We start from the raw sequence: 22,495 nt of genomic DNA, 5'->3' as shown, positions 1-22,495 counted from the left end.
CCTTGGTGGCCGTGAGCGTGGGGATTGCAGGGGGAGGTCCATCCTGGCCGTGGCCCTCAGCTGTAATCACGTCTTGCTTTTGCCCAGATGTCTGTGAGATCACCTGGAGGGAGAGACTGGCTCCAAAAAGTGTGGGGCCCAAGAGGCAGCCAGGGGACCGCTCCGCGGACCCAGCGGCCCTGCCTGCCCTGGAGGGCCAGCCCCCGAGCCCCGCCGGAGAAAGCCTGGAGCACCCGGGGACCCCGCCCTCCAAGGCTCTGCTGTCAGCCCCTGTGAAAAACGGAGAAAGCCCGGGCCAGGAGGGGCTGGCCCCCGAGAGGCTGGCCTGCCTCCTCCGGGATGCCCAGCGGCCCCTGGGGGACCCGGACAGAGGCTTCCTGGAGAGGAGCCGCCTGAGGAAGGTGCAGACGCTGCCCCGGCTCCCGCCCTGCAGCCCCGAGGCCGGCGCCCTCTGCCTGTCGCTGACCAGCACGAAAACCCAGCCACGGGCACCAGAATTCTTCCCTCCAGACCCCAAGAAGCCCTTTCCGGAGGGGAAAAATGGCCTTACCAGCTCCCAGGCACAGCCCGAATCCAGTCTGTGGCCGGAGCGAGACGCCGAGCTCCGGCGCATTGGGGACAGGGGGGCGCGTGGCCGGGGCCCCGCGGAGGAAAGCCCCCCGCCAGGTTCCAAGGGCCCTCGCGATGCCGGCAGAGACCCAGGGACTCCCGAGCCTGATGACGGGACTGCGGACAGAGCCGGGGAGCCGGGCGGAGCAGCCCTGGAGCAGGTGGGTGACCGTGGCCCGCGTGGCCCGGGAGGGGCCTGCGTGCACACGCACTGCGCACGCGCTCCCTCCGCAGGCGCGGGCTCTTGAGTACGAAGTAAGTCGCTCCCCTAAGGTGGGTGCCTGTGAGCATCCCGGGACGAAGTCACCTGGGGTTCGGTGGCCCGAACACACGTGTGTCTGTGCAGCAGTGCTGACTCCACCAGCTTCATTCCCACCATGCTTTGCTGACCCAGAGGTCAAAGGGGAGGGCAGACTCTGAGTTACATTTTTATTCATATCCTGATAAGCACCTGAGGGTAATTTACTTGAAAAATGTGGTTACTTTAAAATGAAAGCCCGGGCTTCCCTGGTGGCGCAGTGGTTGAGAGTCCGCCTGCCAATGCAGGGGACACGGGTTCGTGCCCCGGTCCGGGGAGATCCCACATGCCCGCGGAGCGGGTAGGCCCGTGAGCCATGGCCGCTGAGCCTGCGCGTCCGGAGCCTGTGCTCCGCAACGGGAGAGGCCACAACAGTGACAGGCCCGCGTACGGCAAAAAAAAAAAAAAAAAAAAAGAAAGCCCATCCTGGAGACCCCAGTGCCTTAACACATGCTCGATGCCCACGTGCTGTCTGCTCAGCCCAAACCATCTCCAATGGCCTCCCCATGTCCACCCACCCGACCACACTCATGTACCCAGAGCGCCCAGGCACCGAAGTGAAAACCTCAGGCCTGAGCCCAGGGCTCTGCTCACCTTCAAATGCCCACCAGCCTCACAGACAGCCACCTCCCGGATGGGTAAACTGAGGCTGGGGGCCGCCATGAGGAGGGTGGGTGGTCGCTGAAGTGCAGAGCTGATTGGGAGCCCAGCCATGGTCTTAACCACCAGGCTTCCCTGCCCCGAAGACTCAAGGGATCAGGGCCCACCAGACCTCGGCCCCCACACAGGTCACAGCCTGTCAGGTGTCAGGGCTGGTCCAAAGTCGGGGACCCAGATCTCCTCTAGAGAGCACGTCCTGGGTGCAAAGCTGGCTGCTCCAACCCCACATGTAGCAGGAGGCTTGGGGGGCCCTGTGCCCCAGAACCTGGGCCCCTGGCCAGGCACAGGCTGGATGAGGCAGGCAGTGAAGTCTCGGGACCGAGGCAGCTACATCCTGGGCACAGAGGGGGGTCCAGGAGGGGTGAAGACACTGCCTCTGGAACCTTCCTCTGAACATGCACTTCTGTGTCCAAGCGGGCAGTTGTACTCCCAGCTCTTCCGTGGCCGCAAAGCAGAGAACGCCCTTCCAGCTGAACTCATTCTTCTGACTCTGGGACTTTAATCTGTGGGGGGCAGTATGAGGGAAGGGGAGCCCATAACATAAAGTTTACCATCGTAACCATTTCAAGTGTACAGGGCAGGGGCACTAGGCACATTCACACTGCAGTCATGACCATCGTCCATCCCCGGAACGTTGTCATCACCCCAGACTGAAGCTATGTCCGCAGTAAACACTTACCCGCCATCCCTGCCCCGGCCCTGACAACCGCTCATCTACTTTCTGTCTCTATGGGTGTGACTGCTCTCAGTCTTTGATAGAAGAGAAATCATGCAATGTTTGTCCCTTTTTGACTAGCTTACCTCACGGACCAGTGTCCTCAGGCTTCATCTATGTTGTAGCTGTGTCAGAATTCCCTTCCCTTTTAAGGCTGAATAGTGTCCATCTTATGGATGGACCACGTAATGCTTATCCATCCATCCACCAATGGCGCTTGGGTTGCTTCCACATGTTAGCTCTCGTGAATCACGCTGATTTGAACATGCGTGTGCAAATACGTCTTCAAGACCCTGCTTTTAAGTGGAATTGCTGGGTCAGATGGTAATTCTACGTCTGATTCTTTGAGGAGCCTCTGTGCTGTTTTCCACGTCATTGCACCGTTTTACGATCCCACCTGCCGTGCACAGGTGCTGGTTTCTCCACGTGCACCCCCAGCACCTGTTGTGCTGACGTGGGGACTCTCCCAGCCCGTCATGCCAGGAGTGCATTGTGTGGGGCAAACCCCACATGCTTGAGGTGGTCCCTGCCCTGTCGTCTTCCTCCATGCATCCCTCTAAGGTGCCCACACACTGAATGTGGCTCCTCCCCCCACCCCCCTCAGGGCGTCTCCCTGCAGGACCTCCTGTCTAAGCTGGGCCGGCCCTTCAAGGAGTACGAGCTCTGGGCTCTGTCCCACGCATGCCTCAGCACCCTGCGGACGCACGGCCAGCACCCAGGTGACGTCCTCCCATGGGTCCTCGTCCAGCACGCCGACCCCCAGCATGTCCGGGCCAGGACCCAGGGCCACACGTGGCCTCTGTTGCCCGTGTGGGCTGTGTGGACAGCCTGGGGCTGGGTGGCAGTGTCCATCCTGTGAGCTGGGGGCAGCCTGGGGGTATCTACTCTGGTCTCAGGACCAAGGGGGTCAGAGGGCAGCTTCAAACGTGGGCCTCCTCCTGCTGAGGAGGGGCGGAAGCTGTGCGGTGGCCCTGGGCCACACCCTCTCAGCAGGGGCGACGCTGTCCCCAAGGAGACGAAGGTTGGCTGGGGCGGGGGCGGGGGGGTTGGTCCTCGGACGTTAGACTCATTTGTGACCCCTGAAGCTCAGCCCTACCAGGCAGAGGGACCAGTCTCCGGCCCCACGGTGGTCCTAGCAGGGCAGGGGCGCTGCTCTCTGGCCTCCCTCGGGTCCTGTGAGCCTCAGGCCTGTGGGTACGAAGCGCCGGCACCCAGCCTCCCCCGGGACCCCTCCCAGGGCCGCGCTCGGCGGTTGGGTCACGTCCCTCTGTCCCCCTCCTCTTCCCGCAGCTCCTGTGCCCCAGGGCTGGCTCAGATGGCCCTTCCGTGGCCTGTCGCCCAGGCTTCTGGGAAGGGGAGCCAGCACTTGGCCCCTGTGCTATGTCCAGCTAGGGCCCCAGCGTCCCCGCACTCCCTGGGTGGCTTGGGAGCCCGTGGGGTGGCTGAGAGAGGGGGCTGCCCCACGACTGTGGCTCTGCCAGCCCTGAGGGGGATCAGGTCCCCCAGTGAGTCTACAGCCGCCCTGACCCTCGCCTTCCCTTGCAGCCTACCTGTGTCTGGACTCCGTGCTGGTGGCCGAGGATGGAACTGTGCTTTTTGGGCCACCTCCCGCCAGCGGTGCGTAAGTGGGCCCCCCCAGGGGGCTGTGCTCTGGTTCCGATAGCCAAGGCTGAAGGAAAGCTCAGTGGGTTTGGGGTTTTCTGTCTCAGGTGCTTACAACTCGTTCTTTCTGGCTCCCGAGGTCGCAGAGCAAAAGCTGACGACTGAAAAGGTACCTGGGCCCTCCCCACCCCATCCCGTGGCCCCCTGCCCCGCTCCGTGGTGCCCACGCCCTCCATCCAGAGAGCCTGAGGGGGGAGGGGGTGGGGAGAGGATGGGCCCAGCATCAGGACTTAGCAGGGTCAAGGCGACCCCCCCAACGCAGCCCCCGCGTCCAGAGCCCAGCTCTGCAGGGGCCTCCCAGAGGGTGACAGGGGTGTCATCTGAGCCTGGACTTCAGCTCCGGGCAGTGCTCACAAGACCCCACAGCTGAACTTTCAGGGATGTTTGCCAGATGCTTGTCAAACACAGCCGTTATTAAAAATTCAATTGTACAGACTTAAAATCAAGTAAATTATATTCAGAACCAAGGTAGAACTTCCGCTTTCGGGAACGTGGGGGAGACGTAAGTTCCCTGCCCCCCAACAAAGCACGCCGTTCTGAAAGCTGGCGTGTGAGGACAGAAAGGCCAGGGCCCTGGGCCCCGGGGAGCGACTGTCCTAAGAGTCCCGGGTGTCCTTCCTGCCTCACACGTGGAGGATGAGGAAGCACATCTGGGAAACACCAGCGGACACAGCAGAAGCCCACTGGAAGCCCGCATGCTGGAGCTGGAGCAGCAGGACAAAGGGAGGGTGGCCCGCCCAGGCCAGGTGCTGTCGGAAAAGGCTGAGCATCCAGCCTGTGACGAGGACCCCTGCGCCTCAGTGAGACCTGCCCCTCCCGGGGTGGGAGTGTAAGTCAGAGGAGGCCTCAGGAAGAGTTGGGACTTTCACCATCACCCAGTGGCAACGAGGCAACCTCCCCTCAAAAAAAAAAAGGAAATCGCTAAAAATGAAATACTTAGATGTAAATCTAACAAAGCATGTACAGGACTCGTATGCTGAAAACTAAAAAAGAGGTAAAGTCTCAACTCAGTAATCTAGGCACCCACCTCAAAAGAAGAGTGAAATAGACCCAAAGCAGAAAGAAGGAAACAGTGAAGCTGAGAGCAGGACTCAGTGAAATGAAAACAGAGAAACAGTAGAGAAAACCAGTGAAATGAAGGGCTGGCTCCTGGAAGAGGCGAATAACATTAACAAACTTCTAGCAAAACTGACAAAGCAAAAAGAGAAGGAAGACACAAATTGCCGATGTCAGGAATGACTCAGGGGACATCCCTGCGGACCCTGCAGACATCAAAAGGATACTGGAATACCACAGACAACTCCCCACACATAAAATTCAATGACTTAGATGAAATGGACCAAATCTTTAAAAAATATAAACTACACCTCACCCAAGATGAAACAGACCTTTGAATAGCTCCATAACTGTTGAGGAGATTGAATTTGTAATTTTTTTTTTTTTTTGCAGTACATGGGCCTCTCACTGTTGTGGCCTCTCCCGTTGCGGAGCACAGGCTCCGGACACGCAGGCTCAGCGGCCATGGCTCACGGGCCCAGCCGCTCCGTGGCATGTGGGATCTTCCCGGACCGGGGCACGAACCCACGTCCCCTGCATCGGCAGGCAGACTCTCAACCACTGCGTCACCAGGGAAGCCCTGAATTTGTAATTCTTAAACTCTCAAAAATAAATCTCTAGGCCAAGATGTTTTCACTAGGGTGGTATACCAAATGTTTAAAGAAGAATTAATACCAATTCTACACAGTCTTTTCCAGAAAACAGAAGTGAACACTTCCCAATCCATTTGATGAAGCCTAATATTACCCTGATACCAAAACCAGGCAAAGATAGTGCAAAAAATATGTATATAGGTCAATATCCCTCATGAATATAAAGGCAAAAATCCTAAGCAAAATATATGCAAATAGAATTCACTAAGATATAAAAACAATTATACACCATAAACAAGTGGGGGTTATTCCAGGGACATAAGGCTGGTTCAGTATTTGAAAACCAATCAGTGTAGTCCAACATATTAACCAGCTAAAGAAGAAAAATCCCATGATCACATTCACTGATGCAGAAAAAGCATTTGACAAAATTTAACACCCATCTATTAAAAAAAAAAAACTCAGAAAAGTAGAAGAAACTTCCTCAACTTAATAAAGATCATCTACCAAAAAAACTGTACAGTTAACATCATACTTAGTGGAAAGACTAAATGCTTTCCCCCTAAGATCAAGAACAAAGCAAGGATGCCCACTCTCACCACCCTATTCAACATTGTACTGGAAGTTCTAGCCACTACAATAAGGCAAGAAAAGCAGGTAAAAAGCATAAAGGCCAGAAAGGAAGAAATAATACTGTTTGCAGACGACATAACTGTCGACATAGAAAATTCCAAGCAATTCCAAAGAATCTCGATAAAAGCCTCCCAGAACTTAGAATTGAGTTTTGAAAGGTCACAGGATATAAGATAAACATTCAAAAATCAATTGTATTTCTATATACTAGAAATGAACATGTGGACACCAAAATTGAAAACACAGTACATTTACAATCACTCCCCCAAAAATGAAATACTTAGATGTGAATCTAACAAAGCACGTACAGAATTTATATGCTAAAGACTACAAAAGGCTGCTGAAAAAAATATATCAAAGAAAATCTTTGGAATGGAGGGCTAGGCAAAGAGCTTTTAGACTTGACACCAAAAGCACTATCCATAAAGTTTTCCACAAAAGGAAAAATGGATAAATTGAACTTCATCAAAATTTAAAACTGGCCAAGTGGCATTTATTCCATGTATGGATGGCTGGCTCAACAATTGAGAGTCAATGTAATACATCACATGGACTAAAGAAGAAAAATCATAACAATAGATGCTAAGCTTTTGACAAAATTTAGCACCCATTCATAATAAAAACTCTCAGCAAACTAGGAATAGAGGGAAATTTACTCAACTTGATAAAGAATATCTACAAAAAAGCCAACAGGTAGCATAAGTAATGGTGAGAAACTAGATGCTTTCCCCCTAAGATTGGGAAAAAGGCAAGAATGTCTCCTCTCATCACTCCTATTCAACATCGTACTGCAAGTCCTAGCTAATGCAATAAGACAAGAAAAGAAAAGAAAATGGATGTAGATTGAGAAGGAAGAAATAAGACTGTCTTTGTTTACAGGTGACATGATTGACTAAGTAGGAAATCCCAAAGAATCAACAGAAACCTCCTGGAACTAATAAGCAGTTGTAGCAAGATTGCAGATAGAAGATTAAAATACAAATGTCAATTGCTTTCCTGTTTCCCAGCAATGAACAATTGGAATTTGAAATTAAAAATACAATACCAGGGCTTCCCTGGTGGCGCAGTGGTTAAGAGTCCGCCTGCCAATGTAGGGGATATGGGTTCGAGCCCTGGTCCTGGAAGATCCCACATGCAGTGGAGCAACTAAGCCCATGTGCCACAACTACTGAGCCTGCGCTCTAGAGCCCTCAAGCCACAACTACTGAGCCCATGTGCTATAACTACTGAAGCCCACATGCCTAGAGCCTGTGCTCTGCAACAAGAGGAGCCACCGCAATGAGAAGCCCATGCACCACACGAAGAGTAGCCCCCGCTCACTGCAACTAGAGAAAGCCTTCACACAGCAACGAAGACCCAATGCATCCAAAAATAAATAGATAAATAAATTTTTAAAAATAATAAAAAGTAAAAAAACAATACCAAGGACTTCCCTGCTGGTCCAGTTGTAAAGAATCCCCCTTCCAATGCAGGGGACACAAGTTTGATCCCTGGTCGGGGAACTAAGATCCCACATACCCCGGGGCAACTAATCCCGCGTACCACAACTACTAAGCTCGCACGCCTCAACTAGAGACTGCGTGCTGCAAACTACAGAGCCCACGTGCCCTGGAGCCTGTGCGCCACAACTAGAGAGAAAAAACCAGCACACCACAACTAGCAAGAAGCCCACGCACAGAAATGAAAGATCCCGCGTGCCACAACTAAGACCAGACACAGCCATTTAAAAAATGATTAATTAATTATTTTTTAAAAATACCATTTACGTTAGCACCAAAAAAATTACTTATGTATAAAATTTAAGAAAACGTGTATAAGATTCATATGAGGAAAACTGTAAAATTCTGATGAAAGATACCGAAAATGATCTAAATAAATGGAGAGATAGTCCATGTTCATGGATTGGAAGACTCAATATTATTAAGATGTCAGTTCTTCCCAATTTGATCTATAGATGCAATGCAATTTCAGTGAAAATCCCAGCAAGTTATTTTGTTGATATCAACGAACTGATTCTTAGGTTTTTATGTAGAGGCAAAAGACCCAGCACAGCCAACACAATATTGAAGGAGAAGAACAAAGTCAGAGGACTGACACTACCCAGTTCTAAAACTTACTGTAAGCCACAGTAATCAAGTGTGGTTTCGGCAAAAGAAAAGACAAAAAATAAATGGAACAAAGTAGCCCAGAAATAAACCCACACAAATACAATTAACTGGTCTTTGACAGAGGAGCAAAGGCAATCGTTGGAGAAAGGACGGTCTGCTCAACAAGTGGTGCTGTAACAACGGGACATCCACAGGCCAAAAAAAACCTTTACACAGACCTTGTTGCACTTTCATAAAAATTAACTCAAAATGGAACATAGGCCTAAAAGTAAATTCAAAGCTGTAAAACTTCTAGAAAATAACATAGGAGAAAATCTAGGCAGTGAGTCTTCAGATACCACACCAAAAGCATGATCTATGAAAGAAACACTCGATGTTAGATTTCATTCAAATTAAATGCTTGATTTTAATGCTGTGCTCTGTAAAAGACACAGTTAAGAGAATGAGAAGACAAGCCACAGATGGGAGAACTATTTGCAAAACACGTATCTGATAAAGGACTTGTATCCCAAATATGCCCAAAGCTCTCAGAAGTGAACAGTAAGAAAACAAATAACCCAATTAAAAAGTGGGCAAAAGATCTGAACAGACACCTCACCAGAGAAGGTATCAGATGGCAAGTAAGCACGTGAAGGTATTCCATTTCATACGGCATTCGGGAAACGCAACTTAAAACCATGAGCTACCACTACACACTTACTAGAAAGGCTAAAGTCCAAAACCCTGACAGTACCAAATGCTAGCGAGGGTGTGGAGTGACAGGAACCCTCATCCACTGCTGAGGGGGATGCAAGATGGTGCAGCCCTTAGGAAGACTGTTTGCTGGTTTCCTACAGAACTAAACATGCAACGATCATACAACCCAGAAATTGCACTCATAAGACATTTTTCCTAGAGAAATGAAACTTATGTTCACACAAAGTCCTGGACACGAATGTCTATGGCAATTTTATTTGCAGTAGCTACAGCCTGGAAACAACTCAGATGTCTTTCAGCGGGTGGCACGTCCACACCGCAGAGCGGCAGCAGCGGTGAGGGGAACGGAGTGTTGACGAGGCGACCACCAGTTGATGGGGCTGAGAGAGAAAGGCGCCCCGAAAGGCCGCATATCGTATGACTCCATTTATATGAAATGATGAAATTAAGAAATGGAGAACAGATGAGTAGTTGCCAGCGACTAAGTTGGGAGGGGACGGGCCGGATCCTGGTGATGGAAATGTCCTGCATCTCCCGGCGTCCACGCCAGGGAGCAGGTTGTGATACCACACTACAGCCTTGTAAGATGTCACTGCGGTGGGGAGCTGGGTGAAAGGTACATGGGGTCCCGCTGGATTATTTCCTACAACTCTATGTGAATCTACAGTTATCTCAGAGTAAAAAGCTTAATTTTTTTAAAGGTTGATAAATACTCAAAACTAAGAATTTCCTAATGATTTGCTATAGTTGACTGTTATCTGTGCTCCTGGGCAGAAGGCCTATAGGAAGGGGGCCCCCCCATCTCTCCCCCTGCCCGGCTCACTGGCACCACCTTGGCAGCTTGCAGCTGGCCACACGGGAGTCTTCACACCGTGGAAATCAGCAAATGCTGAACTCAGGGCTTGATTCGTTGTTTTGTCAATTGACTAGACTTGACGTAATGGAGGAAACACGAACAACACAATTAAACTGAAAAGTGTGTCAGGTCTGTACAAAAGCTCTGGGAAATACTCCTTTGGGGATTCAGCCACTGTTACCTGACTCAGCACAGATGTCAGCTGTGTCTCTGGCTTCACTTTCTCTTACTTTTCGAGAGAAACGAAGGTATCGGCCACGTGTACATCGGGACCACGTGTTGGTCACAGGTCGGCTGCAGATACAAGAGTAGAGGGTAAAAATCGGGGAAGGCATTCAGGGAGAAGCAGTCGACTCTATGGAGCTCACGGAGAAGGGCATCGCCCTTTTCATTATTGTTTTCAAGTGCATGCGACACATCCTTTTTATCAGCAAATTTTAGAATAAACCTCGTTGTATACCGAGAGGCCTGGGTTTTTGTTCAGAGAGCCTGTCCTTAGCCATTTAGCAGCATAGCATGGTTTCTGGGGGACTCCTGGCCTCGGGCTCCCTGAGGTGCCACCTTTGCCCTCGTGGAGAGAGAGCTGGGAAGGTCCAGCCGGGGCCCCAGGTTGTCCTGGTCACACTGAGACTTAAAGGCCTGTGGGTACTTGTTAACCGTGCAGATTCCCAGGCCAGGCCCCCGGGTTCTGGCTCAGGGACTGCGGTGGGGCCTCCAGGTTCTGCGGAAGCTCCCGGCCCTGGGGGACGGTGCCTAGGTGTGCCCTTGGCGGGGCCCGAGCGGGGGCAGGTCTGCTGAGCCAGCCGGCCGTCTCTCCTCCTCCACCCAGGCGTCTGTGTACTGCGTGGCCGCGATCCTGTGGACAGCAGCCAAGTTCAGCATCCCCCGAGACCACAAACTGGCCCTGCCACGCAGGCTCAAGACACTCCTCCTGCACATGGCCAGACGCAGCGCCCAGGAGCGGCCGTCCGCGGCTGAGGCCGTCGAGGTAACCGTGCTGCGGGGGGGCCCAGCTCAAGGTCCAGGGCCAGGGACGCGGGTTCTTGTTTCTGGGGCAGGTCAGTGCTGTTGGACAGGGAAGGACATGGCTTCATTTGTGGACGGGCGGTGAGGGGTCTCTGCTGCTCAATGCCGGCCTTCCCCCCAGATGGTCCTGTGTCTCCAGTGCATCCACCAGCCGGAGAGTGGCTGGGGATGTCCTGGACCCGAGCGCTGACCCCTGACCCCCTGCAGCGCGTCCCCCACATGCCCGACTTGCCCGCACTCCTCCGAGGGTCCTCCAGGCTGGGTCAGGGGGAGCCCCGTCGTTCCGTGGCTTCCCAGCTCAGGACAGCCAGGAAGGACAGCTAGAGACTCTGAATTTCATCCCAGGCCCCTGAGGCTGGGGTGCACGTGGCTCTGCCCAAGAAGGGGTGCCACGGGGTCCTCCTGGAGAGAAGCCCCCGGGCCGCCTGGCTGCCACCGCACACTCCAATGGGCTCCGCCGAGGGAGTGAAGCGGGCCGGTGCCCCAGGCGTGCTGGACGCTGGCCTGTGCTTGCTTTCAGACCTGCAGCGGCTACCTCCTGCACAGAGGTATGGACAGCAGAAAGATCCTAGCCCACCTGAGGGCATCGACCTGCACGGTAAGCTGGGCACCGCGGAGACCCCGCAGGCCCTTTATCCTACCCTGGGGCCGCAGAGGTGAGGCTCCTTGCTCTTCCGTGTTTACTGAATAGATGCATGGAGACTCTGGGGCGGAAGGCAGGTCACCCTTCATCCTCCCGACGTGACTTTCCTTGGCTCCGTCACCGCGAACGAGCCCACAGAGCAGCCCCTCCCGCAGGCCCACACCCTGGTCTCTGTTGACCCCTGGCATGTGCGGGCGGGGGCGCACCCTGGGGGTCCCGCCGGGGGACACTCAGTGCCTGTCGGCGTCCTGCTGTGCTGACCGGCCGGGGCCCCGTCGGGCAGTGACAGGGTCCCTCGGACGCAGACAGGAGCACACAGCAACTTTGGGGAGTGTGGGTTCTGGCGGTCTTCCCATGCCCCGGAAACCCACCGGAACCCTGCTGCACTGGGCAGCCCCATGCCCCAGGGGCTCCCGCTCCAGAGAAACAGGCCTGCGCGTCAGCACAGGCGGGGGGCTCGCGCCGCGGGGGTCTGCTCTGCACCCCTGGGGCCTTGCGCCCGTCTCAACCGGGAGCTCTCCGTGTCCTTCTGCCCAGGTTTGCCAGGAGGAAGAGGCCATCGGTCTGCAGAACGCCTTCTTGGTGACTGAACCGAGCCCCAGCACAGCAGCTGCGCCCAGGCCCGGCTCAGGTGGGCCCCGGGACCGGCCTGTCCCCACCGCCCCTGCCCTGCAGGCCCCTCGCCCCGCACCGCGCCCCCGCTGCCATCCCCCCAGAGGCTGCCTCCGGGAATCCAGCCCCAAGTGGACGCCACCTCCGGATGTGGCCGAGACCGCAGGCAGCGTGCCCGCAGCTGGCCCCCGGCTGCCCTGCTCTGGGCTCCCGCCGGCCCCTCTGGCCCCGGCCTCTCAGGCCTCGCTCGGGTCAGCCCTCCCGTCTCACCAGCGGCCAGAGCAGGCGACTCGCCTCCACCCCGCAGCCCGCGCTGATGACCCAGCTCTTGTCTTGCCCTGTCTGCGCCTCAGTGGCACCTACGAAGATCCTTCCCCACGGGCCCGTCCAAGCCTCCGGTCTGTGGCTGGGTCTTCTGGCCTTTTCCGTCACTCCAGCCCCCCACCGAGCACCGCACCCCCTCCCTGCCTGCTCGGGGCAGCCCCGGACTCCAGGGCCCTCCTTCAGGCCTCTCCCTGGAGTCTCCCTTCCTCCCAGTGCCCCTGAGGCTTCCTGGGCCCTTCAGGTCAGCACCCCGCTAAGGCCGGCACCCACCCTGCTCACCCCATGTTTGTCTCCAGGCTTCCTGCAGATCAGCAGTGACAGCAGGCTGGTGGCCGTGCAGGAGCCAGCGCCCAGTCAGCCCTCCTGCCTCCAAGGGGCCACGTTGCTGCCAGAGGCGTTCGCCTCCCCGGCCACACACTTCAGGCCCGTCGTCCTCGCTGCCAATGCTGGTGTCGCCAGGTGAGTGTCCCCACCCAGGGGCTGGCGGGCTGCCGGGCCCCCTGCACACTCTCTCCTCTCTGCTCGCAGGGACACGCTCGCCCTGACCTCGGGGCCGGCTGAGGGGCCTGAGGAGAGGAGAGGCCGGCTGGACAGGGAGGGTGATGGGAAGCAGATGCCTGAGGCCCATGGAGCGGCCCCCGGCCTGACGACGCCTGGCCGGCCAGCACCCGGTGCCCCAGAGCCCCTCAGAGAGTCGGCGCCAAGAGGCTCAGCCCAGGGCTGCCCCAGCCCCCCAGCCCCTGCCCCAGCCAGCCCGCTGGAAAGGGCTTCACCGGTGATGCCCAAATCCCCGGCCCCGCCCACGACAACACAGATGCCACCCCCGGAGCGAGGGCCGAAGGAACCCATCCCAACTGCAGCTGCTTGTGGAGGCCTCGAGCCCCGCCTCCCCGGGCCCACCGCAGCCCCCCACAGTCCTTGCCACCCAGCCAAGCCGCCCAGGGGCAGGGCCACCCAGGTCCCAGGCCAGGAGCCCGAGGGCCCCCCGTCAGCCCCGCGGAGCCCCTCGCTGGCCACGGGGAGTCCCGACGGCCCCGGGGGAGCCCCCGTCAGGGAGTGGGATGACCAGGCCCCAGAAGGTCACCCGGAGTGGCCCTACCCAGCAGACCACAAGCTCTGTCCGTCCAGCGCGGATGCCTCGCCCCTCTCACAGGGGACAGCCAGCCCATCGCTGCAGGAGGCCACACGCCTCATCCAGGAAGAGTTTGCCTTTGACGGTTACCTGGACCACGGGCTGGAGGCTCTGATCATGGGTACCACGGGGCCACAGGGACCCAAGGACCAGGGACAGGCCCGGGGGGAGCCGTGTGCTAGGGGAGGTCACCACAGGAGGGCCCCCCATCCTGCCATCTCTGCACAAAGGGCAGAGCCCCCAGGGGCTGGCCGGCAGAGGAAGCCAGCTGCACCCCGCCCCCCGCCAGTTCCCGAGGCCAGGGGAACCCAGAAAAGCACTCATATATTTTCACTCACCCCCGTGGTTTTCTCGCGAACTCAGGGGAGTATATTTACGCCTTGAAAGACCTCACCTATGCCACCTTCTGTGGGGCCATATCGGAGAAGTTCTGTGACCTCTACTGGGGGGAGAGGTTGGTGCAGAATCTTTTCAGAGTGGTGAACGGGAGGACGTCGCCCTCCGGGAAGTAAGAGCCCCTCCTCGCGGTCCCCCCCCCCCCGCCCCCGCTGTGCCCCGAGGGCCGTCCTCCTGTCCCGCGTCCCACTCATCGCCCTCCCCAGAGCGACCACCTGCTGGGCCCCTCTTTCCTGGCCCGAGGCCCACTCTGCTTCCAAAGCTCTCCCTTCAGGCAAGCGCTCCTCTTGGCAGGAGGGGGGCTTGTGGGGTCACAGGGCGCAGAAGGCACGTCCGCCTCCCTGGTGCCTCCCTGGGACCAGCTCAGGAGGCAGAGCAACGGAGCCCGGAGGCCGGAGGCCGGGTGTGGCTGCGGGGAGGCCCCTGCAGGGACCAGCGTCTGCCCCCCGCCTCCCGTCCAGCTCCCCTCCTGGCGGTAGAAGAGGAAGTGACAGCTCAGGAGGGAGGGGGGCAGGCACCTTCCCTCTCCTGCCCCTTCCCCCAGCCCTCTTGGGCCCCAGCCTTCACAGGATGCGCCCGGGGCGCCTCAGTGCCAGGCCTGGCCCAGCCCCTCCCGAGGGCTGCAGAGGGCCGTGCTGCAGGGTGGGCGGGACCTGTGCCTGGAGTGGTCCAGCGCCCTGACGCCCGAGCTCACGGGAGCTCACGGCAGCCCCGTCCCCGCCCCCTCCTGGTCCCCAGAACCCCACCCAGAGGCGGCGCACACCCTGCTCTCCCCCCCAGGCAAGCCCCACATTTCCACATCACTGGGGGAGCCGTCGAAGGACCCCAAGAGGCGGACGCCCAGAAAGTCGTCTGCTAAAGGGCCCGTGTCTGTGACATCTGTGGCCTGTGGCCAGGCCGTCCTGGAGGTCTGGGGGGGGGGGTTCGGTCACCGACACCCCCGCTTCGCTCCCAGGGGAAGCCTCTAGTAAGCCTGTGGGAGGGTCCCGGGGGTGCCTGCAGTGTCCTCCGTTCTGATGGCAGCACTTCCGAGGAGGCTGGGCCACAGCCCGAGGGCAGCGGTGGGACCAGCGCTCCGAGCACATGCTCACCGTCCAGCAAAAGGCCTTCACATCTCGGAGCGGGTGAGACAGAGGGCTGTGGGTTGAGACCCTCCACAGCTGGGTCTTCTCCACCCTTGGGGCCAGGTTACCCTGTGTCTCTCCAGGGTCCCAAGGGCAGGGCCCGTCCTCCTCTGGGGGGTCTGTACTGCGAAGGGGGGCATTCTCCCCAGGCCACCAGGTGGGCAGCAAGGGCAAGGGCTGGGGCCAGCAGCATGGTGATGGGGGGCTCTGCATTCTTTCTTGGAAACGTGCCATTTAAAGACCCTGAGGCGTATCTTCCTAGATCCATAGCCAGGACTCCCTGATAACTGAAAACTTTGTAATTTCTCCAAATCTGGTCTGAGTGGGACTTGGCTTTGGGGACCATGTCCTTTAGGTTGTGTGACTACAGTCACACACAGGATGGCAGTGAGAGCCCCCCATACCGTGTGCACGCTTGGGAAACTGGAAAGCAAAATGGAGATGCCCAGAGAAGAGCTCATGACCAGCTGGAACCCTTGGTTCCTGGGGGACTCTCTGCTTTGTCTGTTTACGGACAGTTCAAAGTTCCCTCGGGTCTCTGCCACAACTCTGCCCTGCGTGGCAGCCCATTTGGGAGGGGACCGAGGGACTCCGACCCTGAGGACCCTTTGCGGCTCTTCTGGAGCGGAGGTGGGGCCACCTGGCCATCCCGAGGGGCCTCCTGCCCCCTGCTAGGGACCTGTCGCCTCTCTGCAATCAGGGGCGGATTCTCCCCCGGGAACCCACGTTGCCGCGTGTGACCCGCCCCCCCCCCCCTTCCTCCGTCCAGGGAAGGAGAAGCCGAGCGTGGACTCAGACGAGCTCTCGCGGAGCAACTTTGAGGTGGGGTTTCGGCCTCAGAAGTCGGTAGCAGCTGGGAGGGAGCAGCCCCAGGCAGGAGAGGCCCGGCAGCAGGGTGGGGGCCTGGCTGGGGGCTCTGAGGCAGTGGCACGGCTAGCCCAGCCCCCGAAGGGCGGCCCGTCCATGAGCCCAGGCCCAGGCGGCTTGCAGAGCTGCAGCCCCGGCTGGTGCAGCGCCTTCTACGAGGCCGACTGCTTCAGCGCCGACGTGCACTGCTACGTGAAGGAGCTGGCGAGGCAGAAGGCCGCCGGGTGCCCCGCCGCCAATGCCCAGAGCCCGGTGAGTCCTGGGCTCCTGTCCACCGCTGGAAGGGAGGATGCTCGGCCCCAGGGTGCCGTGGGGCGTGAGGACGGGCTCACGCTGGAGCTCCCGGTACCTCGGGTGACAGAAGGGCCCCCGTGTCTCCCAGCCCTGGTGCCCGTCGGCCACCAGCAGCCACCACGCTGGCCTGGGCCCCTGCCTGCGTGTCCTCCCGGGGGTTGTGCTCATCTGCACGCGTCCCCCCGCCGTCCGGGAAAGGAAACGGCTTTCCTCTGTTTGGGCTCCTTGGCCACCAGGGGACGTGTGGCAGGAGGTTGCCTCATGCTGGCGACCACAGTTGGGTTTGGGCGTCAAGGTCAGCCCTCGGGCAGCACCACAAGATGAAAAGCAGCACCGAAGCACCTGGCCCGCGGCGGTCAACTCGGGCCAGGCCCCAGGGGCGTCTCTGGGCAGCGCACTCTGCGTGCCGCCCCGGCTCAGGGGCAGCCTGGGCTCCTCCCGGGTCAGCAGGGCGAGGGGACGCCCTAGGCTGGAGAGTGTCCGGGCCTGGCCAGCCCGTGTGCAGGGCAGCCCCACAGAGTTCTGCACCCAAGGTTGCTGCCCGTGCCGTTGGGGGTCTGCCCCCCAGTGACCAGGAGCCCTGACCTGGGCTGCAGCCCCACTCCTGAGTGGCCAAGAACTCAGGCCTGACCTGGGCTGCATCCTTCCCCCCGTGACCAGGGGCTCCCACTTGGGCCACAGCCACACGGGGCCCGGGCCCCAGGGTAGCAGACAGGAGGGAGCTGTCAGCGGCCTGGCGTCCCACCCTCACCATCTGCAGCCTCCGAGCCGTGAGCCCCAGGAGCTGCATCTCCTCTCATCTCAGCACCGTCCGAACCGTCTCGCTTGGTTCCTCAGTCCCAGGCTAGAAAGAGACCTGCGTGCCTCGGGCCTGGAGCACCGGGCACGGGCCTGTGTGCTTGGGAGTCGTGCTGCCCCCTCCGGGTTTCCTTAAAGCCGGGCCCCGAATGTGCTTGGCGTCGTGCACTGGGGGAGGGGGGGGCTGCAAGGACTCAGGCCTCCCATGGGGACTGGTGAGGACAGCTGGCACGGCAGACGTCCACCAGACACCCTGGCCCACCAGTGCGGTATCCAGGTTGGGGAAGCCCGATGCCTCTGTGTCGGAGCCCAGAGCTCTGACCAGGAGAGGGTGGCCCCCGGCCCCCTTACCGACCCATGAGCCCCGGTCTCCTTCCTCCCGCTTCAGTGCCCTTTGCTGTGCATCTGTGCACAGTGCAACTCACTTGGGGTTCCTAAGTGTCGTGGTCCCCGTCCCCAGCGGCCTTCCACAGACAGTGCCAGTGTGGCAGGGTGCCACTGCTCCGCCTGCCGTCACAGAGGAGGCGGCGCGGGGGGTGGGGGGGGCGGTTAAGGGACTCGCAAGGCTGATGAGAGGCCAGAGTGCAGCATCAGCGACGGGGCAGCGCTCACGACAACCCCGAAACAAGTGCAGGCCTCGTAACCGAGTATGGAGCAGGTCCTCCCAAAATGGAGCCGCTCTGACACTGAAGGCTCCTGAGGGGCCTGGGGCCTCGGCTGCCATGAAGGGGTCTTACAATAGAGCTCTTGGTTCTGTCAGCCGAGAGAGCCCGGAAGTGGCGACCCCAGCAGCAGTGGGTACACCTAGTGCCTGGTTCTTGGTTTCTAATACCGTTCTCAGTCAAAGGAGCCAGGGCTCCTTGGAGAAGTGGCTGATCTTGGGACTGGGACCAAAAAAAAAAAAAAAAAATGGAGCCGGGAGCATCTCTGGTGCCGGAAAGTAAGGAAATGATCAAGACAATGAAGAGGGTGTGTCAGCCGTCACAGGGGCCACGGCGGGAGCGGCGGGAGCTGTAAAAGCAAGAACACAGCACTGGACTCTGGCTCACAGCGTGGGGCGTCCGTGCATCCACGCGTCCGTGCATCCACGCTTCCGTGCGTCCACGCGTCCGTGCGTCCATGCGTCCATGCGTCCATGCCGATGCGGACGGCCGAATGAAAGAGGGAGACACGGCCCTGTTTACAGAAAGGAAATCCCACCTAAAAATTCATACAGGATCCCAAGTGGACCCCAACAGCCAAAATAATCATGAAAAGGAACGAAGCTGGAGGAGTCACACTTCTGATTTCAAAACTTATTGCAAAGCTACTGTAACCAAAGCAGTGTGGGACAGGCACAGAGACAGACGTATAGACCAGTGAAATAGAACAGAGGGCCCAGGAATAAACTACCACACATATAAGGGTGCCGTGACCATTCAACAAGGAAGGGCAGTCTTTTCAATAAATGATGCTGGGAAAGCCGGATAACCCATGCAAAACACCGAACCAGGACCTGCACCTTGCACCATATACAAAAATTAACTAAAAACCCAAAGACCCAAACATGAGAGCTAAAACTCTAAAACTCTTAGAAGAAAACATAAGGGAAAGCTTCATGACGTTGGGTTTAGCAATGCTTTCTTGGATATGATGCCAAAAGCACAGGCAACAAAAGTAAAACACAAATTGGCTTCAAAGTGAAAGCCTTCTGTGCATCAAAGGACTCCATCAACAGAGTGAAAAGGCAGCCTATGGAATGGAAGAAAATACTTGTAAACCATCTATCTGGTAAGAGGCTAATATCAAGAATATTTGAAGAACTGATGAACTCAACAATAACAAAACAAACAACTTGATTAAAACACAAGTGAAGGACTTGAATAGATTTGTACAAAGAAAATATACGAATGGCCAAAAAACACATGAAAAGATGCTCAACGCCATTGGTCATCAGGGAAAAGCAAATCAGAACCGCAATGAGCTACCACTTTACACCCATTAGGAAGGCTGTTGGGCTTCCCTGGTGGCGCAGTGGTTGAGAGTTCGCCTGCCGATACAGGGGACACGGGTTCGTGCCCCGGTCTGGGAAGATCCCACATGCCGTGGAGCGGCTGGGCCCGTGAGCCGTGGCCACTGAGCCTGCGCATCCGGAGCCTGTGCTCCGCAACGGGAGAGGCCACAACAGTGAGAGGCCCGCGTACCGCAAAAAAAAAAAAAAAAAGGGATGGCTATTAATAAAAGATTTTTTTAAAAAGCAGAAAACAACAGCCATCGGTGAGGATTTGGAGAAATCAGAATCTCTGTGCACGTTGGTGGGAATGTAAAATAGTGCAGCCACTGTGGGAAACAGTGTGGCAATGCCTCAAAAACTTTAAACATAAAATTCCCACGTAAGCCAGCAGTTCAGCGTCTGAATATACACCCAAAAGAATTGAAAGCAGGGACTCAAATAGATATTTGTGCTCCTGTGTTCATAGCAGCGCTATTCACAACAGCCAAAAGGTGTTAACACCCCCGTGTGCATGAATGGAAGAATGGACTAAACGCGCCGTCCAGCCACACCAAGGGTACCGTCCAGCCTTAAAGCAGGAGACCCCAGCGCTTGCTGCGGCTGAGCTCAAGGACATTATTCTAAGGGAAGTAAGCCAGTTCAAAAGGACAAGTACTACACGATTCCACTTACGGGAGGTCCCTGGAATAGAGTCAACCAGGGGCTGGGGAGCTGGTGCCTAATGGGGACAGAGCTTCAGTCTGGGAAGATGAAAAACGTCCGGAGACGGTGGTGGCGATGGCTGCACGACGTGAACGCACCTGACGCTGCACCGTGAGGGATGCTTCAAATGGTAACTTTCATGTGTATTGTGTCACGATTAAGAAATTTCAAAATAAAAAAATTCTTGATGAGTCGGGAACAAAAAAGTAGGGAGGGGTGAGCACTGGGGACTTGAGGGTGAAACGAACTTGCAGACGTCACTGGAGCCGAATCGAAATAGGGAAGGGACGCTGGGGGTCCCCGATCCCTGGTGGGCTTCCTGTGCCGCCCCCAACTCCGAGCCCAGGTGTCCACAGCGTCCCACCAGAAGCACTGTGGTGTCGCCCTGACCTCAGCTGGACCACAAGACGGGACCCCTGCTGACCAGGGCTGGCGAGTGGCAGGGCTGGGAGCCCACATACCCCCGGAGCAGCCACCAGCCCCAGGGAGGACGGGGCCCCTTCAGAGGCAGCTCCACGCAGACTTGCCCGCAGCCTCCTCTCGACAGTGCTGGGCAGGGTGGGGGGCTGGTCCCTGTACGGGTCATGTCCTGTGACATCAAAAGTTACATCCTCTGGCATCACAGGTCACGCTCGCTGGCAGCATCACGTCCCTGTGGACAGGCACCATCATCAGCCTGTGTCGTGTTCAGGGCCGTGGAGGGTGGTGCCAGTGGGTCCACTGTGCAGGTGCCTGGTTAGGGCCGAGGGGCCTGTCCTCGATCCCAGGCTATCCTGGGGTGGCTGCTCCCTGGAGGGAGACATGCCCACAGGTGAGCCCCGGGTGCACGTCGATCGTCCTTGAAGGTGGACGCTGAGACCAGCTCAGGTCCCAGATCTGCTGGGCCAGCTTCTGTTCTTACTTGCTCGTGATCCCGTGGTTGGGACAAGGCTCCCACACTGGGTCCCACCATCACTCTGCGGGCGGCTCACGTGGGGGACAACCTGGAGGGGGTGAGGTGGGCTGGGAAACGCCGGAGGGTGTCCAGTGACCATGTTTCTCCCTTTCTCCTGCTCACCTGGGAAGGCGTGTCTCCTGGAACCTGAGTGCATGCAGGTGAGTGCCCTGTGCCCTCCCCTGCCTCGCGGGTGGGTGGGGTGACCCCGGCCACAGTTCCACTCTCTTTGAGACCCACTGTGTCTCTTTCAAGCAGGGGCCTCAGGAAAACACAAAAGGCATAAAACAGCTAGTGGACATGTTTCACATCTGCTGCCCAAAAAGAGAGTGCGCGCACAACGGGCCAGGCGCTGGGGTGGGCGGGGCAGCTGGAGGGCGAGCGGGTGGCTCCTCCCATCGCTGACCACACAGCAGCGTCTGTCCACCCGGCACTGCCGTGCGTGTGAGCGCAGCCATGGCCCTGGCCGTGATTTTGCGTGTCCAGCACTGTGGGCATCCCCCAGGCCAAGGGAGCCAGTCTGAGCACCCGGCTCGCCTTGCAGCTAACACAGGCTTTGCTCCCAGTGTTTAGGTGGATGGCACTGATGTTGGTTCTTCCCTCTTTCTCTCTGTCTCTGACGTCTCGTCTTCCAACTTCCTTCTCTTGTTTTATTTGTTTACTTTTTCATACTTGTCCGCCTCAGGGCCACGTTAAGTCCAGTAGCCGCTGGGCCCAAACTGTGCCTCAGATCGTCCTCATTTGTTTGTCCAGTGAACTGATGCTCTTTTAATTCTATGAGAACAACCCTTGGTCGGGTTAGGCCGGGAGGAAATACCTAAACCAAACTGATTCTGAGTATTTCATTTAGACCTACCAGTCTGCCTCGGCCTGGGGGCCACGCCTGCCCGTGGGCCTGCTGGGCTGTGGCCATGAGGGTGACACCAGCTAACACCAACCGCCCTGTGAATCTTGGTTCGTGTAGATTTATCCTTAAAATCAGTCAAAATGGTCCTTTTCTGAGAGTCAGTCTGCAGTTCAGTGACGAGAGAAGTGGCCCTGACAGACTTCATGCTTTATAAACCAAGGTGATGGAGGCACTGACAGCAGCCCCCGCTATGCCCACAAGCCCCTGCTGGGGAGTTTTCTCAAGTCAGCATCTGGGCAGCGGCCCGGGTGTGAAGGGCTGGACCTGAGCTGTGCCCTGGAACACAGGCCGGGGTCCCCGCCACCGTCCTCGGGAAGCCAGGGCCACCACGTAGCAGGCATGGGGGAGGGGGTACCGTGCAGACCCGTGGGCCTCGTCGAGACAATGCCGGACAGCAGAGGGTGATGGCACGGGGCCACCTCGCCTACTGCCGAGCCCCAGGGCACGGCCCCTGCCCCCCAGTTGCCCTGGCCTGGAGGCCCCCCCCCGCCCCATGGGGCTGCCTACGACCATAGTTAAAACAGTAGCACGTGGACAAGGACAACCACATGAACCACCGGTTTTCAGTGAAACCACCAGACAGAAAGGATTCAGGTGTTTAAGTAAAAGTGCCACAGAACTGTTCAGAAATAGACGCTCTCGACAAAGCTAAGTCCATCGCTGTAGGACGATGGGGATGCGGGAACCTTGTCTGGACTGCGTGTGATCAAACTCCCCAGAATGAATGCCCAGATGCTCAGCTGTCAGGGTAGAGCTTCTCCAAGCACGGCGGACTCAGGACCTGGGGGGTCACCTTGACCCTCGTGTTAACAGCAAGTGGCCTCCCCAGGGGTCTGAGCGAGCCCCTGGCCTCTGCC

At 57.5% G+C, this 22,495-nt stretch overlaps 1 protein-coding gene across 1 annotated transcript in view; it reads left to right on the top strand.

The window, feature by feature from the left end:
• Positions 1-22,495, top strand: part of KNDC1 (kinase non-catalytic C-lobe domain containing 1) — a 56,189-nt gene that overhangs the window by 22,315 nt on the left and 11,379 nt on the right. Inside the window, exons 6-18 of the mRNA XM_065894739.1 lie at positions 88-770; positions 2,887-3,001; positions 3,828-3,899; positions 3,992-4,053; positions 10,716-10,874; positions 11,433-11,510; positions 12,093-12,186; positions 12,788-12,950; positions 13,020-13,463; positions 13,515-13,744; positions 13,987-14,131; positions 15,043-15,143; positions 15,913-16,262. Of these exons, the coding sequence (XP_065750811.1) occupies positions 88-770; positions 2,887-3,001; positions 3,828-3,899; positions 3,992-4,053; positions 10,716-10,874; positions 11,433-11,510; positions 12,093-12,186; positions 12,788-12,950; positions 13,020-13,463; positions 13,515-13,744; positions 13,987-14,131; positions 15,043-15,143; positions 15,913-16,262 (2,696 nt within the window). The remainder of the gene's footprint in view (positions 1-87; positions 771-2,886; positions 3,002-3,827; positions 3,900-3,991; positions 4,054-10,715; positions 10,875-11,432; positions 11,511-12,092; positions 12,187-12,787; positions 12,951-13,019; positions 13,464-13,514; positions 13,745-13,986; positions 14,132-15,042; positions 15,144-15,912; positions 16,263-22,495) is intronic.

Source organism: Phocoena phocoena, chromosome 16, assembly GCF_963924675.1.
Source record: "Phocoena phocoena chromosome 16, mPhoPho1.1, whole genome shotgun sequence".
Classification (NCBI taxonomy): Eukaryota; Metazoa; Chordata; class Mammalia; order Artiodactyla; family Phocoenidae; genus Phocoena; species Phocoena phocoena.
Note: the sequence above shows the minus strand (reverse complement) of the source record. Positions and strands in the feature narration are given on the sequence as shown.